General features: G+C 38.9%; 1 protein-coding gene across 5 annotated transcripts in view; it reads right to left on the bottom strand.

Annotated features, from left to right (window-relative positions):
- The window catches only part of MYBL1 (MYB proto-oncogene like 1), a 44,475-nt gene extending 30,545 nt beyond the window's left edge, over window positions 1–13,930 (bottom strand). For 2 of the 5 annotated variants that reach the window (XM_075549612.1, XM_075549616.1), the window contains exons 1-3: window positions 13,556–13,929; window positions 1,997–2,102; window positions 639–710 (exon numbers count right to left, since the gene is read on the bottom strand). In XM_075549612.1, coding sequence (XP_075405727.1) covers window positions 639–710; window positions 1,997–2,102; window positions 13,556–13,575 — 198 coding nt within the window. In that variant the 5' untranslated portion in view covers window positions 13,576–13,929. Of the gene's footprint in view, window positions 1–638; window positions 711–1,996; window positions 2,103–13,555 lie in introns of all 5 variants that reach the window. The other 3 variants (XM_075549614.1, XM_075549615.1, XM_075549613.1) reach the window with 2 other exon arrangements.
- Window positions 13,931–14,138: the final 208 nt, after the last annotated feature.

Genomic DNA, 14,138 nt, shown 5'->3' with positions numbered 1-14,138 from the left:
ATTCTGATTAACTCCAAAATCTATGCTGTTTTCATTATTTGGTCTTGATTTACAGGTTATGTTAAGGAGTAATATAAATATATACAAAGAACATAGAGGATGATTTGATTTCTGAAACTCAAAGAAGTCAACATCAAAATCCAAATCTGATTATCTTCTCTAACTACTGATAGTATAGAAGGAACAAACAAGAGCATGAGAAAACATTTTATAAATTGCATTAAAGTGAATATGTGAATAGTAGTATGGTGAACAGAAATCACAATTTTTAAATCAATAACAATAAAATATGTGCCTTACATGACAAACCTTTTTAACAGAAACTTTTTCTGATTTAGCAGTTACTGTTTAGCCTTTATAATATTTCATTACTTTAAACTTTTCTCAAAATATTTCAGTATATATCTATAAAGTGCTATTCACACATTTTTTTTTAATTAGTAATCTTGTTAGGCCTCTGGATAAAAGTGTTACTAGAAAAGTAAGACTTACTAAGCCATTCGCAAACAGCAGATGAAAACAAGAGAAGAACTTTTAGAAAGTCTAAATCTAAAATACATAAGCACTTACATTTTTTAAAAATAGCAAGTTTAACCAAATGACCTAAAGCAGCCATATTCGAAATATGTTTTACTTACTTGAAGCTGACTAGCAATTAGAGTCCAATCGTCAGTACCATGCTGTTCAACTAACTTCTTTAGCTTATCATCCTTTTAAGACAGATATGAAAATTAGAAAGTGTCCTCCTACTCCATTTCTCTTCTCCACAAATACCAGGGTAAGTCTAAAGCATTGCTACAAATACCACAGAAACCTTTATTAAATAAAAACATCAAAAGGTGAAGATATTATTTCATGGTCTAGCCTCCATCTAAGGGGAAACACTTAAGAAGGGTTTTTATCCCCATAATTCTAATTCTTCCACCAAAGAATTCTGTGCTCTTCAATTTACACCACATCAAAACACCAGTTTGGGCATCCTCACAGGACTCAAATCATGTGCCTTTTAAATGTTCTTTGAAATTTGGTAACAAAAAGAAGCTTAAAGAGTCAAGATCAAAGCTATAGGGTGGACAAGGTAAAGTTTGCCAGTAAAATTCTTCTAGGACAACCCTTGCTATACTCAAAGAATGCACAGATGCATTGTCATAATGGAAAACATTCTTAGGGAAATTCCTAGTCTTTGCTCACCAATGCAGTTTTCTCTTTTCTTAAATTGAACTTCTTCATAATAAGTTCTTCACTTTAAGTACTGTGATCCTCTGTGTCCTAGAAAAATCTATTACAATTTTCCCTTTTGGGATCTCCTAAAACAGCGCTGACTTCTCTGGCTAAAATTTAACTGGCCTTCTGAATATCTACCTAGGAGTGGAATTGCTGGGTCATATGGTCATTCCATTTAACCTTTTGGAAGCTACATTTGTAATTGAACCTTGCTCTCTGGGTTTATAATGGTAAATCCAAGAATCATTTCTATTTACAATTCATCAAAAATTCATCATTAGCTTTGATCTTGCTTAAAAGAGAAATATGAGCTCACTGAGTTAACTAATCTTGATGTAACATTTTGAAAATATCCTTTTTTTAAAGACACACAACAAAACTAAGACAAATACATTCCTGAAATAACTTGTCTGTAGTCATCCACTGATTGCAGACACATTTAAACACATTTATTTAGAATAAAGCTATGTATGTATATACTGCAACTCTAGTAATACTTTTTCACACACACATTGTACACACACACACGTATAATACATATATAAATATTTATATAATTTTGTCATGTCATTTGAAGGCCATTTTTAGAAGGACTGAATGAACTATAATGCATGTTCCCTTTATTCACAATCCTGTCTTTGTTGAGGGCCACATCAACCTGCTATTCACATCTCTGAAGAAAAAGCGAAGGTTGGTAATGGATCACTTTTCTGATTTCATTTTCAAAGGTATTTCACAGCTATCCATGAATGATATTATCACAAACAGTTACCTCATCTCTTGTCCATTTTACTCTGTTCCAGAGCTTCTTCAATCCTTTTTGCTGTGGAACTTCATAATCATGATCAGCATACTGAAGGTCATCATCCTCATCCTCACTACAAAGGAAAAAAAATCATGAAATCTGGAATATATTTTTACATTCAATTATTGAATCTATCCTGGTGTGCAGATATGACTGAAGAAGTTATTCAGAATAAATGACAATAATCACATTTTCTAATTCAAATCATTAAAAAGTAAGTCACATAAAAAGGAACAGATCCAATTCTCAGTGGCATTAGAGACTATATATGTCACCAAGGCTCGAATTATCACCTTGATAGACATGCCAAAGGATATTACTTTAATTCTAAAGCTATCGAACTAAAGTATTTTAAGTAAGAGAATTAGAGATGAAATTTTACTTCTGTTTTATAAAGATACTAGCAGGAATATGGAGAAATGGAGGAATGAGAGCCAATTAGGACTCTTTAACAATAATGCAAGTAAGAAATTATTAGGATCTGATAGATGGTAATGGCAAAATACTAATTATGACCAGTTAAAGGCACAATTAAAAAATAATCCATTAGTAATGCCAACCATAATTTTTAAAAATCAGACTACTCAAAAAACAATATTTTAAAGCACAAGATCAAGATATAGTGACAAAACACTACTGTGAAACTCAAAAGATAATCATATGGAAGAATATTCAGACCACGAACTTAGATAATATTACAAGGATGACTATTCTCCTTAAATTAATTCATAAGTTTAAATTAAATGAATGAAATTACCAATAGATTTTAGAGGGACATTAGACAAGCGGATATTACAATTCATCGAAAAATATATCAGCAAGAATAGCTAGAAAGACTTTTAAAAACTAAGGATATTAACACTACTCAATAGTAAATTGCATGGTATGGCAGTAATAAATAAAACGTAATGGCAGTGGTACACAAACACATAAATCAGTGAGAGAATATGCAGGGGGAAAGCTTAAACTAAATACCAGCAGCAGCAGAATTTTAAACCAGTGGAACAAAGATAAATTTTGAATAAATAATATTAAGATACTGGCTATCCACTTAGAAAAACAAAGTTAGCTTACAACAAAATTCATTCAATTGGCACGAGTACAAGATTTCAAAAATATTGTAGAAAAATGTTATTATCTTTTTTTCCTTTTTTGTCCAGTTTTATTCTCTGCAACATGAAGTTAGACCTTTTATGAGGTGGAGGTGTCTTTTTCTGATAGTGACATAAAAAAGACTGAACAAAATGAATTTCATCCCACTTTCCGGATGTTTACAAAACAATTTTAATTGGAGAATGGTAGCATAGTTCAAAGTTCCATTAGCAAGCCAGACCTCTCCCAATCCCAAAACATATTGGGGTCATTACAAAACACAATCACCTTTTTCTTTTTCATGCGTTAATAGTTTAAAGGTTCCCAGTTCTCAAGAAGGTGCCCCAGATGGGAGCTGTGGATTTTATTGGTTGGATTTCTCCTCATTGCAAACCCAACCCACTCGAGCTCCTTAACCTTCTAACCACCAGTTGAGACCCTACTTCTGATTCTACTTTTCATGAACTTTCTGGAGCCCCTTGTATTTCTATTTCAAAAAAACAACATAAAGAGACTACAGAAAAACTGGGAGAATTTTATTTTTCATGCCCTTTGATAAGAGAAATCTAGATATGAAACAATTCAAGAAACTATATAAAAAAGTAGACCAAGAGGGGAGGGAGGGGAAAAATGAAGAGCTGATACCAAGGGCTCAAGTAAAAAGCAAATGTTTTGAGAATGATGATGGCAACAAACATGCAAATGTGCTTGACACACTGATGTATGTATTGATTGTGATGAGAGTTGTATGAGCCCCAATAAAATTATTTTTTAAAACATAAAAATTTAAAAAAAGAATTGACCAACTGAGGTAATTGGTCATGGAAGTGGAAAAGAGTACACAGTCAAATTAAATAAATGTAGAAGTACTAAATTTTGTAACCGATGGAGGAATCAAGGGAGTTCTAAAGTTTCTCACTTTGGGAACATAAGTAAAATTATGGAATGTGTGACCAAACCTAGGAATGGAGAAGACAATGGAGAAAATAAGTAGTTTTGAACTAGCTAATTCCAAGGTACATGAAATAAACAGGCAAATAAATATATAAATGTATATGAATAAAGGGTCTTCAAGACGTTCTAGAAACAAGGACAATGATCCACCTACAATTTTGGTGAATAGTGAGTGAAATCTTAAAAGCTCATAAGCAACCATCTCAGATGTAACTATTGGTCTCTCCATTCGAACAAAAGAATATTAATGAAAATTGAGAGACATATGAAAACATTTAGTTCAGTGAATTAATACACTATGCAAACATCGGCCTCTATGACCCTCAGACCCAAGGAACTGGATGGTGCCTGGTTACTAGGACCAACTGCTGTGATAAGGATCACATTAGAAGATCCTGGATAAAGAGGGAGAAAAATGTAGCACAGAACTTAAAATCATAAAAAAAAAAGACTAGGCTTACTGCAACCCTCTAAACTAAGGTCTTTAGTCATTCTTCAGGTCCAAAGCTGAACTCACCACCATGTTAGACTAGTCAACCAGTAAAGGTCAAGGGCAGCACTTACCAGAGGGCCAAGTCCAGGTTAGCAAAAGAGGAATGGATACAGGAAACATGGGGAGGAGGTGGGGTAAGTGATGATACATGGAGAGGATTGTAATGGATGCTTTTAAACAAAACGTGTATAAATTGTTGAACGTGAAACTAGGATGCTCTGTAAACTTTCACCTAATTCACAAAAAGTGAGGAGAGAAAAAAGGTCATGGAAAAATGAAATTAAATGGAATTTTCCCATAAACTTTATGAAGCTGCCTCATACATACATACATACATGAACACACACACACAGTTTAAGTAAAAAAGTACTGCTACAAAACTTAGGTACCACATTAAGAACCTACAGCAGTGTAGCATTTAAAGCACTTAGCAGCTACTCAGAAGTTTGGCAGTTCAAACCCACCAGTCACTCTGCAAGGAAAAAGCAAAATGCACTTGTCTGCCACCATGAAGATTTACAGCCATGGAAATCCTATGGGAAAGTTCTACCCTGTTCTATAAGGTTGCTATGAGTTACAATGGACTCCAAGGCATGGGTTTAGCTTTCGGTTTAGGCAAGTATCAGATAAGGAACCCTGTTCAAGTGCTCAGGTGCTAACAGAAAGGTGAACAGTGTGAACCCTCCAGCCACTTACAAGAGAAAGATATGGCAGTCTGCTTTCATAAAGAGTACAGCCTTGCAAAGCCTACATGATTGCTCTCCCCTGCCCTGCACGGTCACTATGAATCAGAGTCGACTTGATAGCAATGGGCACTGTTGGGCTTCTCTATGACCTTTCTTTAAAACCACAACAACCCAAGGAATGGATTATTATTCTCAATTGACAGAATAGTCAACTTTGACTTGTAAAAGTAATTTACTACCCATAATCACAAAAAATACCATAACTGAATTCTAAAGTGCACTATCTTCAATATAGTGAGGAGATGGGGAAGAGGATATCAAGAAGCTGGAAGACAGCAAAAACGTAAAACCTCACATAAATTTTGAAATCAGAACAAAGTTTTAGTTCTAACAACTATTTTGCAACATTTGTCACATTAGCTCCATGGGGCTTTGGTTTAGCAACTTGTAAAATGAGGCACATTGCACAGGTGGCCTGATATTTGTATTGTGTGTGTAGGCTATCTAATAAAATTAAAATGTGCTTTTGTTTGTGAAGTTCAGTTCTTCTCCAAACATTCATTCTGATTTTAAAAAGCAAAGGTTCCAAGATTTGTTTAACCTTAAAGTGAAAACCTACTGCCATTGAGCGGATTCCAATTTACAGCAAACCCATGTGTGTCAGTACCACTGGGTTTTCGGTGGCTGGTCTTTCAGATATGCAAAGGTCACCAGGCCTACCCCTCCTACCCCCCACCCCAAATATTACCTCTCTTTAGCAGCCAAGTTTGTTAACTGTTTGTACCACTCAAGGATTCCTGTTTAGCCCCACTGTAATATATTCAAGCAAATGTGGGTAAGCCCTAGTATCTACTGACATTTAAAAAACAAAAACCTTAATGCCATGGAGTGATGTTCACTCATAGCGATGCCCAGTGGGTGGCTGAGACCACAACTGTTGATTGAGAGTAAGAAAGCCCTGCCTTCGTCCCACAGAGCTGCTGGTGGTTTTGAACTGCCAGCCATGTGGAAGGCAGCTCAGGGCTAACCACTATACCAGCAGGGCTCCTATCTATTTACATATAGTGCATAATTTCAATCTTACAATGTTGAAAAAGGCTTGGATTTCATATATAAAGTATACAGATTCTTTGCAGGCACTGAAAATTCTCTTCAATTATTATTTCTACGGGACCAAAATTCTTGATATCTGACCAAAGGTACTAAGATTCCCTGTTACTCCACATATAATACTAATCTACCTGCTTGAGGAATTCAGCTCAGCATCTTTCAGGACTCCATGCTGTCTATGTCAGAAGCCGTTTTAAATAATGATCCACCAGTCCTACTTCTATATATGGCTGGGTTGTTCAACTGCACTGTGCAACAGACGCAAAGTTAATGATAGAAAATATCTTATTTGCCAACATCTTCAACTCTCAGAAATACCTTTCTATTAGCTAAAATTGGTTGTTAAACTGAAGATGCTTTAGAGTCCAATGAGTTCATATCTAAAAAAAATATGACCAAACCAGAAAAAGCTATCTGTTCATGTAGTCATAGCACCTACCCTTCCTTCCTCTTAATGCTGATTATACTTGCCAACCTCCATAAGAAAATGCATGTAGAGACTACCATATTCACCTCTCAGAGCCAGACAGTAACTGCCATTTACTATCCAAATTAATGAATGACCTCCCTTACTTTTACCTCCCCCCAGTACTCCAAAATTACCCAACACCCTTCCAACTCAAATATAACATCCGTCTTCCAATACAGGTCATCTCAGGTAGATATAAGAAAACTTTTTTTAAAAAAATGAAAATACCTCTAAAGGAAGACCAAAGGCATTCCCGTTTTTTTAAAATCATTTTATTGGGGTCTCATACAACTCATCACAATCCATACATACATCCATTGTGTCAAGCACATTTGTACATTTGTTGCTATCATCATTCTCAAAAAATTTTCTTTCTACATGAGCCCTTGGTATCAGCTCATCTTTCCCCTCCCTCCCCGGCCCTTTCCCCTTCACTAACCCTTGATAATTTATAAATTATTATTTTTTCATGTTTTACACTGTCCAACGTCTCCCTTCACCCACCCCTCTGCTGTCCATCCCCTAGGGAGGGGGTTATATGTAGATCTTGGGATCAGTTCCTCCTTTCTCCTCTACCTTCCCCTTCCCCTCCTGGTATCGCTACTCTCATCGTTGGTCCTGAGGGGTTTATCTGTCCTGGATTTCCTGTGTTTCCAGCTCTTATCTGTACTAGTGTACATCCTCTGGTCTAGCCAGATTTGTAAGGTAGAGTTGGGATCATGATAGGGGTGGTGGGGGAGAAGCATTAAAGAACTAGAGGAAAGTTGTATGTTTCATTGGTGCTATACTGCACCCTGACTGGCTCATCAGGGTGTGACCCTTCTTTGTAAGGGGATATCCAGTTGCCTACAGATGGACTTTGGGTCTGCACTCCTCACTTCCCTCATTCACAATATGATTTTGTGTTCTTTGATGTCTGATACATGCTCTTATCAACACCTCATGATCACGCAGGCTGGTGTTTCTTCCATGTGGGCCTCTTTGCTTCTCAGCTTAGATGGCCTTTAAGACCCCAGATGCTTTAGCTTTTGGTAGGCGGGCACCATCAGCTTTCTTCACCGCATTTGGTATGCACCCGTTTTGTCTTCAGCAATCGTGTCGGGAAGGTATCGTGGAATGTCAGTTTAATAGAACAAAGTGTTCTTGCATTGAGGGAGTACTTGAGTAGAGGCCCAATGTCCATCTGCTACCTTAATACTAAACCTATATATATATGCACATAGATCTATTTCCCCATCCTCATATATATATTTACATATGTACATGCCTATATTTAGACCTTTATAAATGCCCTTTGCCTCCTAGTTCTTTTCTTTAGTTCCTCTTACTTTACTCTTGTCCCACTATCATGTTCAGCCTTCATTTGGGTTTCAGTAATTCCTCTCTGTAACACTGCCCTTGATCAAACCCTCCGAAGCCTCCTACACCCTCCTGGCCATCGATTTTGGATCACTTGTTGTTCCCTTGTCCCTGGGTTTGTTAACACCCACTTCCTTCCCTCCCCCTCCTCCCCCCCCCTCTCCCAGGCATTCCCATTTGTTAAAAAAAAAAAAAGTAATGCAAATGCCCCTCTTCTTTTAAACAGAAGAACCTGATAGAACAAAATGCAGTACAGAAAAGATTCGTTCTTTGGCAGTGCCTAACCTTTCAATAGCCCCCACAAAACTGCTCCCTCCTGCCATCCCAAGCAGTCCAGGGGTGCTTGTCACAGATTCTCCATGAATCCCACCACAACAGCCGCCACAACTGCTTAAAAAAGTTTCTTTTTAAGTAAAAAAAAAATTAATGGGTATTTGCCAACTAAATTGCAAGATATCTACATCACATCTAATGACTATGAAATCCACCTTCAATTTCTTACCCAAACCTTTGCTTGCTTTAATTTAATATTAAGCTTGAGTGTAAAAATGTTATTTTGAGCAATAGGATGAATTTCCAAGGAACAATTTTCCTCTAAGTTTATTCAATTTAACATTACAATTTGGGCTAATTTTTTCTTAACCACTCTCTTTGTAAGAAATTTCTACATTAAGTTTTAGTCTCTACTTTTAATGGCTATTGGTTTCAGATACAAGGAGCCATGTTGGTGCAGCGGGTTATGCACTGGACAGCTAACAGCAAGATCAGCTATTTGAAACCACCAACTATACTCCCATAAAGATCTTGGAAACCCACAGAGGCAGTTCCGCCCTGTTATATAGGGTCACTGTGATCTGAATCAACTTGATAACCAATTTGAGTTTCAGAAACAGTTTTTTTAAAAAAAAAACCCTTCAACATTTAAAAAACACTGGGATTTTTCAGTATGCTAGTGTTAGGACACATGAAGTAAAATAGAGTACAATTCTCAGAATCATCGATTACTGGGATTTTTCTAGCGTCTATTTCTTTAGCTTGGGCATCAAGTTTCTCTACATATTTAAGTTATTGCTGAAAGAATGAAATAATTTTAAAATAAATCTAACTTTAAAAGTTCCTAAGAACCTAGCAATACCTGTCAACATCAGCTACAATAAGAAGACTCCTGAGAATGCCTTTAATCTGCCAAAACAAACATGAAGGGGAAAAAAACTAAAAGTAGTCTCATAAAAATTCCACTTTTACCATTAAAAAGAGACCCACTGTTCAACAAGTATTACGCAGCAAAAAGATCTGCTTTATTTTTTCTGCCTTTTATGGAAATCATCTTTTATAACTTTTAGCATGTTTGTTTTGTAACAACCAACCTTGGTAATATGCCATATAGTAACTAACTAAAATCAGATCCTTGCTCTGTAGGTTAAAGAAGTAAGTCATTTTTAGCCTAGAGTAACTAATTTATAAGACAGCAAAAAAGGTGAAAAAAATTTCTAGTCAGAAAGCAAAAACAGAATGGAAATTTAGTCAATAATTCCATCCCTAAACTTGGTTTCTAGAAACATTCTGCTGGTTTTATTTTATAAGAAAATATTTCTTTTTAACTGTTTAATACCAAAATTCAAATACAACATTTTCTAGATAATGAATAAATAATGCAATTAAGGAACAGCAAAATGAAAAAATAAACTTTAGTAGGCCAAGAAAATGGTTAGGAGTAACATTATATTGTGTGTGTTATTAGGACATTGTGGTCATGACTTGACCTATGAAATAACAAACTACTTAGTACCAATAAGATAAAACATTTGGCAGAAATTTAGTCTTAAAAAACACCATTAATATCGCCTGAGCAAAGTAGACTTAGGTAGACTAAGGTAGAATGTAAGAGTCTTAAATTTTTTGTTTTTATTTTAAAAGAACTGATTTGAAATTTTAAAAATATTGGTGACTGTAAAATTGGCTCTAATAAAATCACTTCAAACTGATCATATCTTAACTACAAATTACCTCAAGTCTGAAACTTTTGTCACCATTTAAAAAATCACCTCTTTGTTATAATGTATATTGAGGACAGAATAACAATATATTCAATTTAAGTCTGATCTCATTCAAGGTCTGAAAATTGACCAGATTAATTTAGGAAAGTGAAATTAGGCCACCCAGTGGTTAATACGATGCACTGCACACATGAAGTCCATTCTCAAGACCAATTTTTCCCGTAACCTTTGACAGTTACAAAGAGCAACAATACTGGTGTTCTACATAGTTCTTATCTACAAACAACCAAAAAAAATGAAACCACTTCTCTTGATTCCATTGATTTGTATGCATTTTTAAGGAGAAAAAAAAATCCTTAAAAAGGTCTTCAGAATAGGAACTATGTTAAAGCTGGAAATTACCTCTCAGATCATCTAGTCCAGAGGTTCTCAACTTTCCTAACGCAGCGACCCTTTAATACAGTTCCTCATGTTTGGTGCCCCTCCAACCATAAAATTAAGTTTTGTTGCTACTTCATAATTGTAATTTTGCTACTGTTATGAATCAGGTGACCCCTGTGAAAGGGTCGCAACCCACAGGTTGAGAATGCTGATCTAGTCCAACAAAAAGATAAAACCTGGTCACAGGATTTAACAACATTGTGACAAAATAACAAAGCTGGATGAAGGATCAGTCTCTTAGTTTGGTCATCTTGCACCTACAATACCAGCTTGGCTGGAAACAACACTATAAAATTATGTCCTACACACACACCACACTGAAAAGCATCTTCCAATTCAAGAGCTGGCTTTGAACTTTTATCTTGGTAGCTCCTAAATGAGATGTTTGCCTTACCTTATTTTTAAGGGTAGAAATGGATTTGTAAAATTAGACATGCTTATTTGTAAATATACTTTTAAATAAAAAACATGGTAGTTACAAGTCAACATTAATTTTAGTATTGTCTGTATATTATGCCATGAAAACCCCCAGTAGGATCAAAAAAGCTCATTAAAGTCACAATAATGAAATGAGCCCTTTCCATTATGTAAATCGAGGTAGCTATCTTAAACACAATCAAAAGAGCCAACATCCTTCAGTTGTTTCACACTTCAGGTAACAGCTTTTCACTTTTTTATGTGTTTTTTTTTTCAGCTGACACAGAAAACGGATCTTACAGGATTTATGCCTGCCATCTTATGCAAAACTTCAAAACAGCCAAGTATATTTCTTTACTCAACAACTTAAATGGTTATATACTGCAGATCTCAAGTGACTACACTATTTCCTCTCTCTTCCAACTATAAAGTTCAAGGATATTTTTAAGATACTAATTAACCAAAAGGCAAAAGACTAGACTTTGCTCAGTAGATAGAATGTATCTCTTGTCAAACATTTCATATTGTATCACCTTCTAAGGTAAATAGTCATACATGCAAGAAAAATAATTGAGTAGGAAACATCCAGTAAGAAGACGCTAAGAAATCTGAAAAGCTATTCTGAGATAATTTCTCACCCATCCATTACCTGTATACTTTCAGGAGAGAGTGTTGCTTCTTTTGCTGCATTATTTAATCACTATAGACTTCTTTTTCTTCAAAGCATCCTATGTTCTAATTAATTTATATAGCTGACAAAGGATTAAAATCAATAGCACAGTATATGTTAAAATCTCAAAGCTCACAGAATTGTCACTAATAGAACATATCTAAAGTGGACGGAAAGCCAGTTGGGGGGAGGGCGCTGATATTCAAATATCCACATCTGAATATAAGTGTAGATACTAATAGCTGCACTGTCAAAGATATTTTCACACAAAATTAACATCAATATTAAAAAGGAGACAAGGTCGAGAAGATAATGCCACAGAGTTTTGTTAAACTGACATATTCCCTTCTCATTTTCTTACTGAAGCTATTTATTTATTGAAATTATAATTCAAAACTCAGAATAGGCCTATCTAAACCTGTATTTCAGTAATCATACTTACAGAGCTTTTAATATGTATCTTTTCTGAAGATCAGAGGTTAATTGGGTCCTTGAAGTTCCAAAACAGTTGTTCTAAGCCAGGAGGTGATTTTGCCCTTCAAGGCAAAAAAAAACAACTGACATTGTCTGGAGACATGAGCCAGTGAGTTTGGAGACCTTTTTGTTACTGGTATTTACTGAGTAGAGGCCAGGGATGTTAATAAGCACCCTTCAATGCAGTGGACATCTTCCCACTTCAAAGTTATTCCATACCAAATGTCAACTGGGTTGAGGCCAAAAATCCTGCTCTAGATAAGAGGTTTTTTTCTGCGTGTGTGCAGAAAATAATAACCCAACAGGGGCTTAGTTATATGAGTAAATGAATAAAGAAAAGAATAGTATGCATGGTTACTTCCAATTTTTGAGTTTTTATCAGAATCTTCAGTAAATGAATCCAAGTAATAAAATTTCAGCTGAGGAAATACATCTCTAACTAAGACTTGGAAGCTGTGAATCTGGGTAAGTAAAATTATAGGGAAATTATGCCAATCACCCTTTGGGGTTTACATAACCATGCTGCAAACTTTCACACACCCTAAGTTGTCATTCTTATTCGGCCATGAAAATGATTACTCCGCACGACGGTAAGTCGCTACTTCAGTGATACATAAACATTAGACGCATCAGTTTATCTTGGAGCTTTTTCCAACCGGTGCCTGCTGTGAAAAACACTGGGAGCCCTAGAGCCAGGCATGGACACTCAAGATATTACACGAATCGCAGATACTGTTTCAAGTTACGCTTAAGCTACTGTAGACCGGGCGGCACGCGCCGAGCAGTGGCTGACTTGAGTGGGGTCGACTTAGTCACTTCTCCCGTGACTTACAGCGGTGTCCTGCCCTTCGACAGCAGGCGCAGGTAGCTAGGAAGCGGGGTGCAATGGTATGGCCACCACAGAGCCCAGTAGGGACCCGGAGCGAGGGGCCCCCTCCCCAGGCTCCCGCGGAGCTCCTAGGGAGCGGGCAGCGTCGTCCGAGGAGAGGGTCCCTCCGAGCCCGCGACCAGGCCAGCCAGCCAGGCCCCGGCCGCGGCTATCTGCGTAGCGCCCCGGAAAGCGCGAGGGCAGGCAGCCGGACCTGGCACGAAACCCTGTCCCACCGAGGCAGGGCTCCGAGAAATTGAGAGTGTGGACGCGCGTGGTGGGGAGGACCAGCCCAAAGGGCTTCTGTCTGCCCCTTCCTCCCCGGGCTTCCCAAATCGCCACACGGCCAGCAGGACCGCGAGGCCGCGGCGGCTGCGGGGCGCCGCGGAGGGACCTTCTGCCCCGGCGGCCAGGGCCTGGCGGGGGGCGCGGAGGCCGGGAGGGGAGTCTCCGTGCGACGGCGCCCGCAGGCCTGGGCGAAGGGGATGTCACCCACCTGCGCGACCTCTTCGCCATCCTTCAAGTACCGCATAGGCGCGGGCAGGACGGGGACGCGGCTCAGCCTCCTCCAGCCTCAGACCAATGCTCCTTCTTCGCGACCCTCCCGCTAGCGCCTCTCGCCCCCTCCCCGGAACGCCGGTGCCCGCCAGGCAGCACCGAGACGCCGGGGCCGGACCGTGACCCGCCCGCGACCGCAGCCCCGCTCGCTCCTAGCCCCGGCACGGCGCGGCCAGGGATGCCCCTGACCTGTCAGGAGGCGCGCTCCCGCCCTCGGCCGGCGCCTCCCGCCGCCCCTCAGCCTCCCGGCGGCCGCCCCGGCGCGGCCCCGCGGCAGGCACCGACCCCCGCCCCTCTCCGCGGCGAGCAGCACTGCAGGGCTCGCAGCCCAAGCCCGCTGCAGGGTTTTGTCCGCACCGCCGAATCTCGCGCCCAGCCTCCCTCAGGAGCCGCCGTTTGAATCTGCGCACGCGGCCCCGAACCTCATTGGCTGGGGCGGCCGCACGCGAGGCGGGGGGGCTGGGGCGGGGTGGGGAGAGCGCGCGCGGCCGGGGGCGGGGCGGGGGGCTGGAAGCTGGGGC

This window comes from Tenrec ecaudatus, chromosome 5, assembly GCF_050624435.1.
Source record: "Tenrec ecaudatus isolate mTenEca1 chromosome 5, mTenEca1.hap1, whole genome shotgun sequence".
NCBI lineage: Eukaryota > Metazoa > Chordata > Mammalia > Afrosoricida > Tenrecidae > Tenrec > Tenrec ecaudatus.
This window is presented reverse-complemented; position numbering and strand designations above follow the sequence as displayed.